A 20,501-nucleotide genomic window follows, 5' to 3' on the forward strand; every position below is an offset into this window, starting at 1 on the left:
CACGTTTGTTGTATGGGAGCCCCACTTAAATCTTTATTTTATTCTGTTTTTAGTATTTGTTGTTATAGCGGCAACAGAAATACATCATCTGTAAAAATTTCAACGTGAGATACAGCCTGGTGACAGACGGACGGACGGACGGACGAACAGCGGAGTCTTAGTAATAGGGTCCCGTTTTACCCTTTGGGTATGGAACCCTAAAAAGTAAAGTCATTTGATTATTCATTGTTGAGTTTGCGGGCTATGCGGGGCTATGCCTATTTTTAAGAATAACTGTATTTTTATTAAATAAAATAAATAAATAAATAAATAAGAATATAAAGGAGTATTAAATATTAGATATTAACCGACGCAGTGCCATCTCATTAGTATTTGTTGCACAGTGCTAGATATAAAAATATGTTTAGTTTATAATACTATTGCGATTTTATTTGTTTTAATTTTAGAAAGCCCGGGTCGCACGCGAATGAATTTAGGCACTGTAGTGCTGAAAATGCAAATCTAGGCGCTTCAAAACATGTCACGCGTAGGGACTAAAAAAAAACATTAATTAGTAATGTTAATATGACTCGTGAAACCAATGAGCGCAGCTTGGCAACGTGAAATATTGTAATGCCACGCAATATGTTTAAAATTTAGAATTTTATTTTAGCCAATCAAAACTTTTAGTGACCATGAATGACCAATAACAGTTTTTTTAACAGTAGTAATTGTATATTGAGGCTGGGTACATCTACGTTAAAAGCTGCGGCCGTTACATTTAAAGATCCGTAAATAGGGTTAGTATCATATGGTCAAAAACGCAGGTCGTCTACCCCATATACCCCAAATTTACGGAGAATAGACGCAGAGTGTCAGTGATACGTGTCAGTGATACGTGTCAGTCCTGTGGACCGTTTTTAGAACTCAAAAATATTAATAAGAGCTTCGTCTACATATATATATTTTGTCGCTACGGGAGACTGTATGTATGTATGTATGTATAAACTCTTTATTGTACAAAACACTAAACACAAATTTATGACACAGGACTGTTTGTAAGGCAGATTTATAAAGCAGGCTTGGAACGTTACTTTTCAACATAAATATTTATTATTTCACTGATAACCCAAGGCACCCTTCTTACCTATTTCGCTTTGACAAAACGTGCTGCATTTTACGTAATCGTCCGAATTAGTCAAACCGAGTTAAGGTAATGGTAGCTATTAACGCCACCGTCGGCTTCCGAATGTAACGGCAAAATGTTTAGGGTTAAACCTGCATTGTTGTGGAGAAGGGTTGCGTATTTTCAAGTACACATGAAATATTTTAGACGACCGGTCTGGCCTAGTGGGTAGTGACCTTGCCTGCGAAGCCGATGGTCCTGAGTTCGAATCCCGGTAAGGGCATTTATTTGTGTGATAAACACATTATATTTGTTCCTGAGTCATGGTTGTTTTCTATGTATATAAGTATGTATTTATCTATATTAGTATGTCTATATCGTCGCCTAGTACCCATAGTACAAGCTACATATGCTTAGTTTGGGCAAAAAGAATAGATAGTATAGAGGGGTCCTGTTATTGTAAATTTTGTAGTCACTGTAAATTTACTGCCATCTATCGACACACGACTAAAACTCCAAATGAAAACGTATAAAGTTATCAAAAAATGTATATATAAGGATAAAATGATTTTATTATTTTTATATCATTTTGATCCATGTTCATTCACTGATATCTATGTGTTAAAATTGTTAAATATGAAACGGTGTCGTCACGCCATCTAACCGAGGATAGGCTAAAGGTGTGTGCGCCATCTATTCGAGAATGACTTTTACTTGAATTTTGAGGCACGTTTTTTCCTTAGACTTTATTCGTCTTATACGAAGTTACATATGTCTTTGGTTTGGGGCTACGTCGATCTGTGTAAGATATCCCATATATTTTATTTATTTATATTTTGTACAAAACATTTGAATTTAAAATAATTGGGAATGCGATAACTTTAACATTGAGTCATCGTAAAGTACGTCAACGAGCGAAGCGAGGAATGTTACAAACATATATTGCAATCATAATACATTCGATTGACACAATTTTTCCAAGTATCATTTTATTACGCCTTATAATGTAAGTAGGTACGTTATTTTATTTAAATCTCATCTACCCATTTAACATTGCGTGACGCAATGTCATTAAAAAAACACTTTGTTGATATCGCTTTTTTATGACGTTAAAATGTCCATAAAGAATGGAAAATATCAAATATTCTAAAGATAAGACTTATCCTTTAGCTATTATCTTGGTTCTTTAAAGAAAAGGTTTTATTTCCTCTCATATTTCAAGTTATTTATTCGATGCTAAGCCAGCTCCAAGATACAACAATTCAAGAAGTATTTTACCTATAGAGGACTTATAAAACAGGGTACCGTAAAATGGGGTGAGTAGGGTCAAAACTGAAATTCAAACCTCGATAACATTTTATTTTTACATATGAAAACTGAATGGTGTATATAATAAGTGTTCCGGACGTTTGTATTTTAGTGTTTATTTTATTTTGGGTAGTTCCATTTCGTAACTTTGACGATAAAGAGGAAAATTAACCCACCTCACCCCGTAGTGCCTCGTATTTGGGGTGAGAGGGGTTTTACGGTACCTATTACAAAGATATAGGTTAGGTCCCTTGGGATTTTTGTTCATTACCAACGTATTAGGTGGACCGAGTGATTTTTTTGCCGTTGCTAAGGAAGTGTGGGTACTGTCATAGTCATTGTATTTATTGTATCTGCAATATATGACAGAATCAATAATTGTAATTCAAAATGTAGCAGCGCGATTCAAACTTTCATACTTCACAATACTCAAAGAAATATTTATGTTGTGTTGTACACATTAGGTTATTATTTTTTATTATATTGTTTTTTTGTGAAATGTAATTAACTAACTAGATAATAGAACTTGAATTGGCTTTTTGCAAAAAGTATTATCTTACACCTCGGCTGCCCTAAGCAGAAAACAAGTAACCCAGTTTTGACAAATTTTTGAGGAGAGCAAAAAAACGTAATTTGTCAGTTTTGTTAGGTATTTGGTCTAAAATGTAACATCTGTTTATACCATTATGTTAAAGGCTATAAAATTAAGTATATACAGACTTTATTTTTTGTTATTCTTGTATAATAAACTTTGTACAGGCATAAAATGTTTTCTGTGTAGTTTACTCTCCGAAAATCTCCGAACCATTCTACACAAATTCAAGTATCTCGTGTTTAGCTTGGAAATAGCAAGCACTTTAGCTTCTTAAATACTAAACATATTTGGCTCTCCGCTCAATAACTTTTCCAATTTTCATGCAATTCTGAAGGATATGGTACCAAATGAAAGCTAATAACATAAGCTACCGAAAACTGATTTTTATTTCTTTCAGGTTTGTCGACTTCAAAATCCCTGTTAGATAATAAAACGCTTGAAAAAAAAAATATTTTTTTATATATTTTAAAGTTCTTTTCTATTGGAAAATAGACTGTTTTTAATTAGTGATTGATGTTGCCATCCTCGTACCTTCTGACACATGGTTATTGGTACCTATTTCATCGATTTTATTTATTTTCAGAGATTATTTTGTGATACGATGACCCATTCCTTCAACAAACCCTCTGTCTTCGTGGATGGGTGGTACCTACAGGATCCTGCTTCCGAACTTTTCTTTTATAGGGTTCCATACCTCATAAGGAAAAAACGGAACCCTTATAGGATCACTTTGTTGTCCGTCCGTCCTCCCTCCATTTGTCTGTCGATATCATTTGTCTCGGAAACGCGTGGAGGAGGTATCGAGTTGAAATTAAAACCATATACTCAGGTCTACATTCCCTTAAAGATGTAGAAAAAAATCAAACATCTACATTAACGTAAAAAAAAAAGATACGGTGGTTTATGCCAAAATACGTAAGTATATTTCGACATTCTCAAGGGATTCAAAATTTAAAGGGTACCTAAGTAGGTGGGTAGTAGGTAGCTAGGTCAACGAGAAGTCCCGTTGCCCTAGAACTATGACATTTGGCAAGTAATATTGTATTACATTTAGGGTTTGCAATCCGGATCCGAAATGTATGAAATTATCCGGATCTGGATCCGGATCCGCGGATCTTCCCATACATTTCGGATCCGTCGTGCAAACCCTAATTACATTATAAGTACAGGGAATAATCTGAAAACTATAAATTTTTAGAAAAAAAAAAATTGTAAGGAACGCTCGGTGGGCGAGTCCGACTTGCATTTTTTTATAGTCCTATTTGACAGACGTGTTTGATAGGAATGAGGCAGGTGCATGGAATGGTGAGAGCTGGTGAGTTCATAAAAATCAATATTTGGGGACAATCTTACACTGGTTGACCTAGCCCCAAATTAAGCAAAGTTTGTACTATGAGTACTAGGCGACGATATATACCTACATACGTGTATAGATAAATACATACTTAGGTACATAGTTACTTTATTTACTATTTAACTTTACTTGTAACAAAGTAAAAATCTAATTAAATCCTTCAAGTCAGTTTTACCTATTTCTTATAAAACCATATCGATCTGAAATTTTGCTGATATACACCTATTAATATGGTAAGTAATTGGTGGTTTCCTTAGTGGCTAGAGTTAAACCAAGAAAAGTCTGCAGAGATTTTGACAGCACAAGGTCAATCTCGAGAAGTCTATTAGTAGAGTTAGACCAAGAAAAGTCTGCATAGATGTTGAGAGCACACCAGTGCAGGTGTTATTTTAAACGTCAAACTTCTATGAAATTATGACATATAAATAACACTGGCACTGGTGTGCTCTCAACATCTCTGCAGCCTTTTCTTGGTCGAACTCTACTAATACACTTCTCGAGATTGACCTCAGATGATTCACTTTACCACATAATAAGTATCTTTATAAAAATTCAAATTTTGGCATTATTCCTGGATTAAATATTTCCCTTTTGGTCAATTGAATACAGTCAGTTGTTGTTTGTTTCTAATTTTTTCCAAAACCTTTGGCACGGATACGGCATAATTATGATTTTCTCTTTCTTTGGCGTATTCTAGTGTTCTGTTTTCATTATTGTAGAGTCTACAGCAGCGGTTCTCAAACTTTTTTGGTGACGGAACCCTTTTGGAAAGCGAAATATTTGACGGAACCCCAAATTAAAAATTTTCGTTCGTCACTGTGGACCAGATATACACCTATAGAACAGCTGGTTTTTTTCTTATTATTACAAGTATTTTCGCGGAACCCCAACAGAGGCTTTGCGGAACCCTAGGGTTCCGCGGAACACACTTTGAGAATGGCTGGTCTACAGTATAGACAATACATATAAATTTTAATTGTTGTAACAACACTTTTTCTTTAAACTTAAATTTCACAGACTTTTCACCGTTGACAGGAATATTGCTAAGCAAATTTGTTTTCTATGTATGTCTTTAAACAAGGTACCTTTTGTATAAACTATGTAACTAATTTCTAACCTAAATCGCAGATTGTGTTGGGAGATACTTGTTTTACCATTGTAATAAACTAATTCGCAGTTACGAACATCTACGCTAAACTCAAGTATCTCGGTCATCTATATGAATTACAAGTATCTCTGTTTAGTTACTTGTATTTAGCGTAGAAATGGGACATATACTTGAATTTAGCGTAGAATACAGGGTCAAAAAAGATACTCGGATTTTAAAAACATGAATATTTTGAAAACTACACATTATTTTACAATAATTTTTTTGGTGAAAGATGCGCCTGAAATTGTAGATTCCGAAAATCCAAAAAAACCGTTTTTGAAAATTTTCGAGTTACTTGTTTTCTGCTTAGGGCAGCCGACTTTGAACGAGCAATTCTTGTTGGTATATTTATTTATAATATTTCGGGGATCTCGGAAACGGCTCTAACGATTTCAATGAAATTTGCTATATTGTGGGAAAACGCGCATTTTTGAGTTTTTATATGTTTTCCGAGCAAAACTCGGTCTCCCAGATATTGATTGTTAAATGCCATTTTAGAGCAACACACATCTTTCAATCACTGTTTACCAAAACGCTTACAAGATACTTATGTGTTGTTTCGTATACAAACTCTATAATAAATGATATTAGCAGCATCATATTTTACGAATAAAACAACCGCCGATATGCCAACCGTCGTAAGGTTCCTTTTTATACGAAGCGACACATATTGGTAAAGTTTGACGGAAGCAACCTACTTTGCCACAATGCATGTTATACAATGATGACTGTTAGGAGCAGCATGTTTTCTTTTCGTATAACCTTTTATACCAATGTTTGTTATACTAAATATACTAGCTTTTGCCCCCGACTTCGTCTGCGTGGAATTAGTGACAGCAGCTAAAGCAGGTATAGCGCCTGGATAATGCTAATAGAAATACATCTGTGAAAATTTCAACTGTCTAGCATTCACGGTTCATGAGATACAGCCTGGTGACAGACAGACGGACGGACAGTGGAGTCTTAGTCGGGACGGGACGGGACCCTATGTCCCGTTTTTACCCTTTGGGTACGGAACCCTAAAAACAAACTTTTTTTTTTTTAATGATTTAAAAAGTAAAAGTTGTAGGCCTTTTCCATTAGCCCGTATGTACTCCTGCAGGCGTATTATGGATGGCTTTATCCACGTTTATCCACGTGATAAAATAACTGTCACTTTTTAACACCGCGGGATAGAAAGTGACGGATACCGTTTCATCACGCTGTCACGTAGACAAAAACGACCATCATATCCGTGCTGACCTGCATAATATATACATATATAAGTACAAGACTTCTGTCCGTCTGCACCGTGCTCGAACAAAGCCTAACAAGCAGCATTAACTGCAGCGCACAATGCCCCATTGTGCTAAACGTCGTCATCGGCCATCTTTGAATGTTAACATCTGGATTTGCATAGATTTTATACGGATTATATTCGTATATCTTACGCTTTTGTGGCATTTCTTATCAAACTTAAGGATTTTAAAATATGTAATTTTTTTGAGACTACCAACGAAATAATGTCGACAGATAAAATGTTATGACTTTCTTAACATAGTTTTGTAATTTACTTAAAACGAATCGCTTTGTTTGATATACTACTTATGATAATTTACTACCTAAATATTTAAGTACAAGAAATTTTTTCTATCATCACTACACCTTATAAAACAAAGTCCCCGCCGCGTCTGTCTGTTTGTGTGTTTATATTGTATGTTTGTTCGCGATAAACTCAAAAACTACTGAACGAATTTTCATGCGGTCACCTATCAATAGAATGATTCATGAGGAAGGTTTAGGTGTATAATTTGTTAACAAGTGCGAAGCTGCGTCGCTAGTAAAAAAATAAAACTGACGGAGCACCAATAATGGCGCGAGTATCGATCTACTCTGACTGATGACTAAATAAACAGGGCAGCCTAAGGAAAAATTTGTTCTGGGTTCGTCGCGATATGCACATCTAGGTTATCAGCTATTTATAAAAAATTACGTTTTACATCATTGCTTCTTTTCTCTAATAAGAGTTTTTCAAACTGACTTACTGACCGATTTAAAAACGTTTCTGGACACAATTACATATTTAGGTACCTTTCCTAAATATATAATAAATAGCTTAATACCTATTTTCAATTATCTTTTGATACTTTTTAAACTGTTTTTCATAAAATAATTTAAAAAAAAATAGTGTAATAACCAGGGCAATTCCAATTATAAGGCAAATTCAAATGAAATTACTCAAAAAATTCAAGAAGTGAGTTTAGACCTAGAGCCATAATTGCAATATAGTTTCAATTGCCCTAGCTAACCCCTTACCTACAAGTTAAAAAACTACTCAATTATTTCACTTATCGTTAATAGCCTGCTTACGAAAGCTATGCAGTAGTTAAGGGAAGACTTACTTACATTACTTATTGCTAGTTGGTTAGTATCCCTCAGGGAGCCAACTAGGTCCCGCTATATAGTAATAGTAATAGTAATAGTAATAGCCTTTATTTCATGCGTTTTTGTTACACTTTCATTGTTATTACATTTATTTATTAAATTATTTTCTTTAACTTTTATTGTTTTTCAATTTATTTTATTCATTTGCATGTCGCGTGTGCGGAAAAGGCCTCCCCCAGTTTTTCCCATTCCTTTCTATTCTGGACTGTTCTCCACCAGTATCTGTCGAAATTTCGTAGCTCATCTCTCCATCTTGTATTCGGTTTTTTCTGTTTTCTCGGTGTGTCTATTAGTAACCATTCTGTGATATGTTTGGTCCGGGTGTGTAATGCTTAATATAATTATAAAAAAACTATCATACATTTGTTATAATGCCATTTGATATATTATTGTACATTATAATGTAATTTTTATTATACGTTTCCTTTATTGGAGATTGGCTACGCACTGCCGTCATTGGCGGTCGTGTCCACTGCAAATTGTGTATTTATTTAATCATAACAATAAAATAGTAACTGTGTCAAATCAGTGTCAGCACTTTTTCATTAAACTGTGAATCTCCGCGTGAGTCATATCGGCTGTGTAATGGGTACAATTTAAAAACGCAGCGATGAGTGGTAATGACGCTTTTAACAGAAGTTCACGGACTCCGCGAAGTCCCCCTCCAGAAGGAAGACCAGCTATGGAAACCACCCCAGGAACCCCAGTAGCAGCAGCACGAGCCGAGGCACCTGATGTAGTCTCAACCACTGAAATCCAGAAATGGATTTCCGAAATTGAAAAGCGCCTTAGTGAAATTTGCACCATTGCAAATGATGGTAAATTAAACTCAGACCAAAAACTGAGAATAAACACGTTAAGTAAGAGCGTATTAGGAGGAATCTCGCAATTGGCTGTACAATACCAGGCGGTCAAGCAGAATTTATTACTTAGCCAAGCCAAAGTGAATACCTTGTCCATGCAAACAAACATCAGCACCCAGCTATATGAACTCAAACAGTGCATACAAGAAAAAGCAACAACCGAAGAAAAACAATCGTTCGCCGACATGGTTAGGACCGGGAAAAGCTCGACTGTTGTGCCTACCAAGTCAAGTAGTAGCATCGCAATTTACCCTGCCGACAAAGAAAAATCCAGTGAGGACACCAAAAACCTGATCCAAAACTTAATTAAGCCCGAGACCCTGAAACTTCACGTACGTGGTATGAGAAAAACAAAGAACGGTGGAGTCATAATCAGCACCGAGAGAAAGGATGACCTTGAAAAGCTTAAAGCATCTCAGCAGCTGCAGCAATCAGGACTTAAAGTGGAAGATACCACCAAAAGGAGACCGAAGATAATCATCCTAGGAGTCCCGACAAATATGTCCGAAGGAGAAGTGTTCGATTGTATTTTTAAACAAAACATTGCAGACTTACAACCAAATCTCAGGGATACATTTATGTGCTCAGTTAAACTTAGTCATAAATCTGGAAAAAAGGACTTATCCACCTGCAACTACATCCTAGAATGCACAGCCGAAGTCCGACGTATGCTCATACAACAACAACGCGTTTTTATCAATTGGACATCTTGCCCAGTACGAGATTTCACTCTCCTGACCCGTTGTTACTTATGCCATTTATACGGCCATTCGGCTAAATATTGCAAAGATACAGAACCTACTTGTGGACATTGCGGGTCATCAGGCCATGGTTTTAAGGAGTGTCCAAAGCAAGCGGAACCCGCCAAATGCGCTACGTGTCTGCGCTTTAAAAAGCCGGCCAATCATAAAACCGGAGACGACCAGTGCCCAGCGAAGAAAAATGCGCAACTTAGGTATATAAATTCTATAGATTATGAGGGCGCCTAGAGCGCCGCGTTTCAACGTCATCTGCTGCACATATCAACAAAAATGGATAACGCAACCAACGTCTTGCTTGACGATATTGAGGCCTCGTGTGAGTATGAATCACTAGTGTGCGACCCAGATAGATGCTCGACGCTTGTCAATACCTATGGTTCAAATTTAAAAATACTTTTACAAAATATTAGAAGTCTAAACAGTAATTTCAATGGACTCTTAACTTTACTAAGCTTAATAAATTCTGACGTTGATATAATTGTATTGACAGAGTGCTGGATTACCTCCAACCAAACGATCCCTCAAATAAATGGCTATAATTCTTACGTAAGTTTAAAAACCAACGTGTTGCAAAATGACGGTGTCGTGTTCTACATTAAAGAAAATATAAATAATGTAACTGTGGAAGAGCCCGATATATTTCTAGATGCAAACTGCTTAATATTAAAAATAGGAACTGATACGGCTTTAGTAGGCATTTATCGCTCCCCCTCGAATAAAAACATAAACAACTTTCTATTGTCCCTTAATAAAATTTTATCGCAGCTATCGATTTTTAAAAATGTATTTGTTATGGGAGATTTTAACATTGATATCAAAAACGGCAACCAAGATCGAAACTCTTTTGAATACTTAACTCAATTAGCTTTTCTTGGATATCTTCCTTCTCACCTCCGACCAACTAGAGAAAAAAATTGTCTTGACCATGTCTTTGCAAAGTCTAAACTTGCCTTAAAAACTTTAGTGCTCCATAGTAGTTTAACTGACCACAGTTCATTGTTACTGTGTATTCCTCAGTATTACCAAAGAGCCCCTAGTCAAGTCATCATATCTAAACTGGACAATAAATCTGCTACCCGTGACATAGAAAATCTTGATATGACCCCTATTTACCAAGCGACAGATGCCAATGACGCCATGGAATACTTAGTCTCATCTTTAACACGAATTATAGAAAATAACACAGTGACTAAAAGTATGTCACGCAAAATGAAAACTATTAAACCATGGATAACCCCCGGATTGTTACGATGCATTAGAAACCGTGACAGAATGCATAAAAAACTGGCAAAAACTCCAAATGACACAATACTTAAAACAACATACCAACGTTATCGAAATTTTTGTAATAATCTGTTAAAAAACCTAAAACGACAACATGACAAAACAGAAATAATAAAAGCAGGACACGATAAAAAGAAATTATGGAAAGTCATCAAAAACGTAACAAGTATGAGTAATATGAGGTCGACGTCTCAAGCGCTTATAGCTGACGCTATAGACGCTCGGCAGACAGTCAATACAGCAAACAATTTTTTTGCGAATATAGGTAAAACGCTCGCAGAAAACACAAATTGTTATTCTCAATTGCCTACCACTCAGAATACGACCCCTTACCGTGTGATAAACTCTAACTCCTTTGTATTAACTGATACGGACGAAGCCGAAATTGATAGCATTATAATGACTCTCAGAAATGACTGCGCTACTGGTATTGACAAAATCCCTTGTTCTTTTATAAAACAACATAAAAAAATCTTGACCCCTCCACTGACCCACCTCTTCAACTTGTGCATTTATACAGGCGTTTTTCCCAAAATTCTAAAAATAGCTCTCATCAAACCAATCCACAAAGGTGGTGATAAGAGTTGTATTAATAACTATCGCCCAATCGCTATCTTGCCATCTTTATCAAAAATATTAGAACGTGTAATATCTAAACGATTTGTTAAATTCTTAGACAAGTATAAACTCCTGGCATCATCACAATATGGCTTTAGAGCAGGGCTTTCAACGAACGACGCAGTTCACGATCTTACAGATTATGTTGTTAGACAGCTTGACTCCCAAAAAAAGTGTTTAGCTATATTCCTGGACCTGGCTAAAGCTTTCGATACTGTGACAATTCCAACACTTATTGACAAGCTAGAGTACATAGGAATAAGAAGTCATCCTCTAAGAATTTTTAAAGATTATCTTTCTGATCGAAAACAACGAGTTTCGATTGAAAACCATATAAGTGACGAACTCCCCATTGATTATGGTGTCCCACAGGGAAGTATTCTGGCCCCATCCCTTTTTCTGACGTACATAAATGACCTATGTACCCTCCCTATTCCAAATGGTAGAGTTATATCCTACGCAGACGATACAGCCCTACTCTTTAACGGCGATACATGGACTGACGTTTTCAAAAACGCGCAAGTAGGTTTTAACCTAGTTACCCGCTGGCTAAAAACAAACGCACTAACATTAAATACGGAAAAAACAAAATATATCACGTTCTCCTCAAATGTATCTACCCAACCGTCCGATAACATCCACACTTTAATAGCACATAATTGTCCAGATCCCGACATGTCGCGTGTAAACCTTTGTCCTTATAACTGCCCAAAACTCAGTACCACTAACAATATCAAGTACCTGGGTGTTATTATCGATCAGCATCTTAACTTTAAAGCACACATCGAATCTCTGACATCTAGAGTTAGAAAATTAATTTATGTCTTTAAGAACCTAAGGCATGCGGCAGATCAAACACTTATTAAATCAGTCTATCTTGCACTTTGTCAATCACTGTTAGTATATTGTATCACGTCCTGGGGAGGAGCAAACAAGACAACGATCATCGATTTAGAAAGAGCTCAGAGGGCAGTTCTCAAAGTTAGCACTTTCCGTCCCTTACGTTATCCCACGACTCAATTGTTGACCGAGTGTAAAGTTCTGAGCGTTCGACAGTTATTCGTCTTGAACACTGTAGTAAAAAAACATTCACTCATACCCTATAACCCCCAGATCTTATCTGGCAAGCGACGTGCTGACATAATTTGCACCAAAGATTCATTCCGCACCGCAAACACACGTAAGTTTTTTTGTTTCCTCGGCTCTTTCCTTTACAATAAATTCAATCTCCTATTGAATATTTACCCAATGCCCAGTAAAGTCTGCATAAAAGCGGTACAAACGTTGCTCATTGGCAAGGCGTACGAGGACACAGAAAGACTACTAGAAATAGTCACATAGAAGTTAAGAAAGATTTATATGTGTGTTGTACAAACTAATTGCTAAGTATGTCACCATTTAACGTTCTAAAGAGTAGAATATAGTCATAGTCATATAGTTTATTGTTATTATAAATAAATAATCATCTTGTTTGGTAAGCACTTCCCCACTTATACACTGACCTACAAAACGTGCATACCTAAGATACAAGTAAATGTTTACTTAGTTTAGGTATTGTTCAAATTTCCATTAGAGTTTAGAAAATACATATTTGTATCGGTATTAATATTGTTAAATTGATCTGTACCTATCTTAACCTGAATCCATGAATTACTAGTATTTAAGTATAAATTGTATAATTACCATTGTATAAATCAAATTAGCATAAGTTTTAATGAATAAAATATTATCTTATCTTTATTATATTGTGGTTTCATCTAAACTGTCATTGATATAATGCCTAATGTAATATAATTTTCAAATAGTATAGAGACATGTTTTATAATGACATTTATTATATTATATTTTTGTATAACGTAATACTTCATACAATTTTATCAAGTATAAATACATATATTGTATAATTTTTTTTGGCATATTTCATTTACTGATAACGTAAAGTTTTACATACTTTTTATAACTAGTACGCAGGCCTACTGCTTTTGTTAGCTATTTTATTCTAGGGAGGTAGCAGTTCTAACCTAACCTAACCAATTTTTTCACGGTTTTCGTTCTGCGGGGGCCGCAGTTCAAACCTAACCTAAACCACTTTTTTGCTAGAGTATTTTATTCTACGGAGGGTCAAAGTTCTAACCTAACCTAACCCTCCTTTTGTTAGGTAGTTATTCGTTTGTGCGGAGTCGCAGTTCCAACCTAACCTAACCCATTTATGTCATGCAACTATTATGCCACACAAATAATTATGTTATGTCACTTGTTATAACAAATAATATACTTTAGAGTATGTAATAATTATGGCAATGTATATTAGACGAAGTGTAAATATACCTTATGACCATTATACCAATAATAACATTATATATACCGTTAAATAGGTATTATGGTAGTATGCCATTTATTACGTTATTCAAAATAACGATATAGCAAACTATAATATATGAAAAGCAATTATAACAAATGTAATGCACCCGTTTGGTCCATCGGTTATCTGTAGTACGACATATATGGCCAGCCCAGGCCCATTTACTCTTTTTTATTGCATGTATTACATCTTTTACCCCAGTTTTCTCTCTTATATAGGTCCCGCTATATATCACCACCATAATCTCGGGTCTCGCCCTTCGATAAAATTGCCAATGACTAATTTGATTTCCACCCGCGACGCGGTGATTTCTCAATGGGGTCATAAATTTTAATATTTCGTTACAATTCGGTAAGTCTAAAGCGCACGTGCCGCACGTTCGAGATTCAATATTATCCCATTTCTCAAAATTTTTGGCGCCAACGTTTAGCGTAATATTATTACGACATTGTTTTGAACTTTTGCATTTTTTTTTAAATATTTCTTGAAAAACATTTTAACATGAAGGTGACTGATAAGTGATAAAGTACTGTCTTTAAATATGATATTGATCTCATTTATTCTAAGCTACAATTAATATAACTAAGAAGATCTTCACTGTTTTAGTAAGTATACTCGATAACGATACGAACTGATAAAAATATACTATAAATAAACTAAAAATTATTATTGTAAACTTAAAATAAAAGTCTTAATAATAGAAAACGTCATGCGTAATTATGAGGAACGAAATAGGTATATTATTATAGGTAGTATTTTTAAATAAAATTCCTTAATTTTTTGTACAAATGTAAAAAAAACTTCCAAGTATATTTCTGTTTGTACTTAGAGGCATTCTTAAACATGCGCGGGAATATTATCATTGCAGTTGCGGATGGCATTCGTTAGGCTTTTTATCAAACATTTTAGGCCTAGGCCGGGATATTGATTATAACTGTTATCTATTAGTTATACTCGTACTTTTAGATTACCTATTAATCCTATTTACGGAAGCAACGACTCGGCCAAAAATCTGTCATTCACAAATAGCCTACTCACTCTCGATTTGAAGAAACTTTGATCGTCTTATATTAATTTGGCAATCTTACCTGTTGTATTAACTTGGATTGATTTTATTTCCGATACCACCAGTAGAATATCTATATTGCCTGAAAATAAACGTAGGTCTGTGTAAAACAGCTTTTTCTCAGCTTTTTTTCAGCTTGACGACCGGTCTGGCCTAGTGGGTAGTGACCCTGCCTATGAAGCCGATGGTCCCGGGTTCGAATCCTGGGAAGGGCATTTATTTGTATGATGATACATTTGTCCCTGAGTCATGGTTGTTTTCTATGTATTTAAGTATTTATATATTATATATATCGTTGTCTGAGTACCCACAACACAAGCCTTCTTGAGCTTACCGTGGGGCTTAGTCAATTTGTGTAAAAATGTCCTATAATATTTATTTATTTATATTTATTTTCTGATACGAGATACAAACCTGTTTATATTTTCGAGAAGCGTCGACACAATTTACGTACCGGTCATATTATTGTTGACATTCGACCTCCGATAATTAACGCCAAAGGCAAATCGGCCAATGTGAAGCGGGCATTTGAACTCTACAAATTTTATCCTGATTCAAAATTGTTGATGATATTACTCTCACTGTATCTCGTGCAGTTATTATATTGGTATAAGCAAGATGTACCGAGAGTAAACTCAAATGGATAAAAACTAAGGTAAGGTCACGACCAACTAAGGTAAGGTCACTACCGACTAGGCTAGGAGACCGTTAAATGTAAAGTAGGAAATATTATGATTCCTAGTTAAGTAGGATTCCAAGGCGCGTGTCTGTCGCCAAATTTCTTAGTGAAAAAATCAAATCAATAGTCTCAAAAAGTTCCATTCGCAGCTGGGAAAATTTACTAACGTTTACTTCTAGAATGTTGCACATAAAACCGGATCAGAATACCAAGTGGTGGTCGTAGTGTTATTATTATGTTGTAAAAACTTTATTAAATAAATTCAGTAGGAAATATTTTAAATTCAACCAAATTCAGCATGGAGTCCAATTCAGATTTGTTCAAATTTTATAATGGTTTTGATACGACTGGACTTGACGATCACGTTGATGGTTGCCATGCATCGCACGCACGACTTTCACATCATTTCTCATTGAAAATAAGATCAAAACCGTAACGATTTGTTAATCTGAATCGGGTTGGTATAGAGATGAAAATTCCGAAAAAATCAATATTTCGGAAATTTTACAAAAATTAAAGACTTCATACACAATGCAACTGATGAGCGATGACAGTGTCAAAGTCAATACAATGTCAGAAACTAACACATTAGATGTGCAACATTAACCTTCCTGTTTAAATTCTTAATTAAGTATATAAAAAATTCAGAATTTAAAAAAAAAACTTGTTTTTTCGGAAGTAGTGTAACTGAAATTTGCATTGTTTTTTTTTTTCAAAAGAATCTTAAAAAACCGGGCAAGTGCGAGTCGTACTCGCGCACTAAGGGTTCCGTACCATAATGCAAACAAAAACGAAAAAAAAAAGCAAAAAAAAAACGGTCACCCATCCAAGTACTGACCACTCCCGACGTTGCTTAACTTTGGTCAAAAATCACGTTTGTTGTATGGGAGCCCCATTTAAATCTTTATTTTATTCTGTTTTTAGTATTTGTTGTTATAGCGGCAACAGAAATACATCATCTGTGAAAATTTCAACAGACAGACGGACGGACGGACGGACGGACGGACGGACGGACGGACGGACGGACGGAAGGACGGACGGACGGACAGTGAAGTCTTAGTAATAGGGTCCCGTTTTACCCTTTGGGTACGGAACCCTAAAAACGAGCATTATTGAAATTATTCCGTATTTATCCGGGTTTTTTCAACGCTAGGCTGGTATTATAATTAGCCAGGTACATGCACATGTGAGCACGGCACGTTTGCGGTTGCGGTCTGCAGATGTTATTGTCCATTCGCCGTCCGCATACCCTGCGGCGTCTGTAGCCGACGTGTGGCACGGCAACGTTGGTTTACAGATGGAATTTCTGTTCTATAACTAGTGGCTTCTGTGAGCTGATCTCGTGAACCCACATGGCTCCGGCACAGTCTATACAGTCATTCGACGAGGGGTGACGGAAGGGGGGGAGGGAGGCACCCGAGGTGCATACAACGCTGTCAACGCCATTGTTAGTAGCTCGGTACCCGTCAGAGGCCGTCGGACCACTGTTACTTTTAGACTGTGGAACCGGCATTTTAAAATTTCCCAAAAACTAAATTATTAATAAATATTTTTTTCCACATAAGACGACGACGCAATTGGACATGGAGGAGACAGTAAAAGTTAGTTATTTTACTAATTCTAAATAGTTATCAAACCTGGCGGCTTCCTAGGTGACAATCCACCGTATCGCTTTGTGTCTTCCATATTAGTGTGACAGTGACCGTTGCGTTTCGTTGGTTACGGAGCAATAGCGATTGACATGTTGTCTACGGGGCCTGCTCGCCGGACTTTATTTAATCTAAAGGGGCCCACTGATTAACAGTCCGCCGGCCGGTATCGGCCTGTCAGTTGTTTGGAACTGTCAAAATTTTGTTATAACTGACAGGCCGATACCGACCGGCGGACTGTTAATCAGTGGGCCCCTTAACGTTAATTTTAGCGACTCACCTCGGCTTTGCACTAATCGTCGCCATGTTTTTAACAATTTACACGAAAACTTAACGAAACCAGACATCTGAACCTTTGTCTTGAATCTATAATTGAACCTATATCAATTGATGAACTGCAGCATCTCTAAAATATCGCTCGCTCATTTTCCACTAATTGATTGTTCAAGAAAAGTTCATCAGAGAATATTAATGTAGTTTTCAATCCCACCGGCATAAATCCATTTTTATATAGCCTAGCAAGTGTTTGACTATTCTATTACAAAGAAAAGAAAGATAGAGCACTACATATACCTACCTAAGAAAAGAAAGATAGAGTACTACAGAAATTGAAGGAAATAAGAAAAACTTCTTAAACCATATTTGGTCGTATTATCCTCGTAAGACCCAAGCCAATTTTAGCGCTTTTGAATTTGGAACTTTCTTTTATTTCTATAAGAGTTCATAACTCGAAATTAATTTGTACTTGTACAAGTACGCGGGGACTTGCGAGGTTTAACAACCGTTTTATAAAAAAAAAACAACGGGTTGCACTCCGGGAGTGCCGACAGAAGTGAAAACTCAATGACTAGTCCAAAATGTCTGCAGCACTATGTATAAGTGACCCATCCTCCTTTCTATTGAAAAACTTTAGTTCCGAAATTGATGGCCAGTGAGCTTAAATTTGTAGCGTTAATTGTTTAAAATTCAAAATTCGAATAGAAATTGTAAAGTTACCTTGCAGACCTCGCATCTAAATATATTTGGTCATGATATTTTGAGTTTTATTCACCAGTACTAGAGTTCACTTTTATTAGCGATTCCATCAAGATATAGCTTTATTTAATTATATTGGAGTGATATAAAGTTAGAATGTAACTGTGAGATCCTCGTATTTCAGCCCGTATAAGATTAGAACATTGAGCTTTATTGCTTAATATAAAAGTCCAGTTTTAAATAATTGACCTGATTATGATACGTTATGACTAAAGTTCTTTGGTGAATAACATTGTCCGTCACACATAACATAACGTCACGCAAGCGCCCTGCGCCGCCTACATGAAACAGCAGGCTCAGGCATACAATTTCGCCGTGCGGTAGAAAGAGAGGAGAGACGCCTTACGCGTTACGCCTTACGCTGTCTCGAGTTTATCATTTTTTCCCCACCTCAAAAAGTGCTCAGCGCCGCTAAAGAAGTTTTCACTTCAAAATAAATATAGAACTTTTATATTATTATTTTACTGGCTTGCTTCATAAAATTCTCTTTGGGTAGGTACTCTACACCGTGTTTTTATTGAATTCCGTTAACTTCGGGGTATGATTAAGTACGTTTAAGAGAACTAAATGACATAGTTAATTTTCAAAAAAAAAATATTTTTTTTCTTTTTTTTTTTTTTATAAAATTTAAGTTTAAAAAGTACTTAAATGTAGCATGTACCGTTGTTGTAACACGGGCATTACATTTAACTCACCCAAATAATTGAAATCTGTGACATATTATCAATGTCATTTCGAAAATCGATCGACCGAGATTGTACTTAAGTTTTGTAGCAAATGTATGAACTCATTCTAAACACTAATCAATATGTAAACCGGCCCTAAGGCAAGTGTACACGCTTGTAGAGGCCTTATAGGAAAAAAATAAATTATTGATTATTAGAATATCGGTGTCTTTGAGAAAGTAACTTGATTCAAGCTCAGGAATGCACCCTTGAAATTAACGGAAATCAAAAAAAACACGGTGTAGAGTCTAGACCAAAGGATTACTTTAAGAGCGCTCTTACAAGAAAAGTCGAAATAATGCAAAATTGATGATACTAGTCGACGAAATTCAGGACTTTGCGCTCATTATTAGAAACAATGAGTACTTGTTCCAGTAAAAGCGTCTTCTTATCTTTATAAATGTCGTTGTAAATATTAGAAAAAGGACTTATTAAATTAGTAATGATTTTTTTTCTGATGGTCGTTTCCGAAAAACCCCGTGAAGCACTGAATGGCGAGCTCTTATTTGGAAATGTTGAGAATTTTACTCTGCTAAACCTGGCTATTTTGTATTACTAATACCCTGTACTTTAGGCATATCAAACTATATTTTTCCTACATACCTTTGAGAAAGAGAAAATCAAAGTAAAACGAACTCGATTTTCTCTCCGAAACAAGTGTCAATTCCTACGAAAATCTACTTAATATCGAAGTCATTTTCATACTCAAGCAATCTGCAACGTTTGCTTATACTGTTGGTATACATTAGTGTTTATGAAATTCTACTATAATTTTTTGGCAATTTTTTGAAAACTACTCTATATTACCGATGACGCGCGCTGCGCCAGCTCAGTGCCGCGGCAGAGCTTGTAGAGGCAGGACGTGTGTCGGTCGGCTCCGCACATTTTCAACGGCGACGACGAGGTTTTTTATCATTGTGTGCGGCGGGCGCCGTGTAAAACGCTATACTGTGTGCGTGTAAACCGCAACGAGAGACTTTGATCCTAGCACCGTTTTTATAGTATTATAATTTATAATGGTACAGTTTAATAAACTACCGGACAGGATTAAAAATATTTGAAACGACCTGACATTCTATATGTATTTATTTGACTCAAGATAGTACTCAGGGTCTGATGATGGAGCCGGAAGGTGGGCACCGGTACCAATCAACCATGCCACTAAACCACTTTGTGTTTAGGCTCGTTTTATTCATCTCAACAAGATCTTTGACACAAGATAGTACTCAGGGTCTGATGATGGAGCCGGAAGGTGGTCACCGGTACCAATCAACCATGCAACTAAACCACTTCGTGTTTGGGCTCGTTTGATTCGGCTCAACAAGATCTTTGACTTAAGATAGTACTCAGGGTCTGATGATGGAGCCGGAAGGTGGTCACCAGTACCAATCAACAATGCAACTAAACCACTTCGTGTTTAGGCTCGTTTTATTCGTCTCAACAAGATCTTTGACTTAAGATAGTACTCAGGGTCTGATGATGGAGCCGGAAGGTGGTCACCGGTACCAATCAACCATGCAACT

General features: G+C 36.1%; 2 protein-coding genes across 2 annotated transcripts in view; one reads left to right on the forward strand and one right to left on the reverse strand.

Annotated features, from left to right (window-relative positions):
• LOC134801143 (dopamine receptor 1) overlaps positions 1-20,501 on the reverse strand; it is a 178,561-nt gene that overhangs the window by 144,526 nt on the left and 13,534 nt on the right. The window lies entirely within an intron of this gene.
• LOC134801142 (uncharacterized) lies at positions 8,403-10,609 on the forward strand. The gene has a single exon (XM_063773682.1). The coding sequence runs from the start codon at positions 8,547-8,549 to the stop codon at positions 9,786-9,788; it is 1,242 nt and encodes a 413-aa protein (XP_063629752.1). The 5' UTR covers positions 8,403-8,546; the 3' UTR covers positions 9,789-10,609.

The sequence above is a fragment of the Cydia splendana genome, chromosome 21, assembly GCF_910591565.1.
Source record: "Cydia splendana chromosome 21, ilCydSple1.2, whole genome shotgun sequence".
Lineage (NCBI taxonomy): Eukaryota > Metazoa > Arthropoda > Insecta > Lepidoptera > Tortricidae > Cydia > Cydia splendana.

What these genes read in the sequence shown, in the direction of transcription:
- LOC134801142 (XM_063773682.1), top strand. Translation starts at nt 8,547, where the DNA reads ATGAGTGGTAATGACGCTTTTAACAGAAGTTCACGGACTCCGCGAAGT.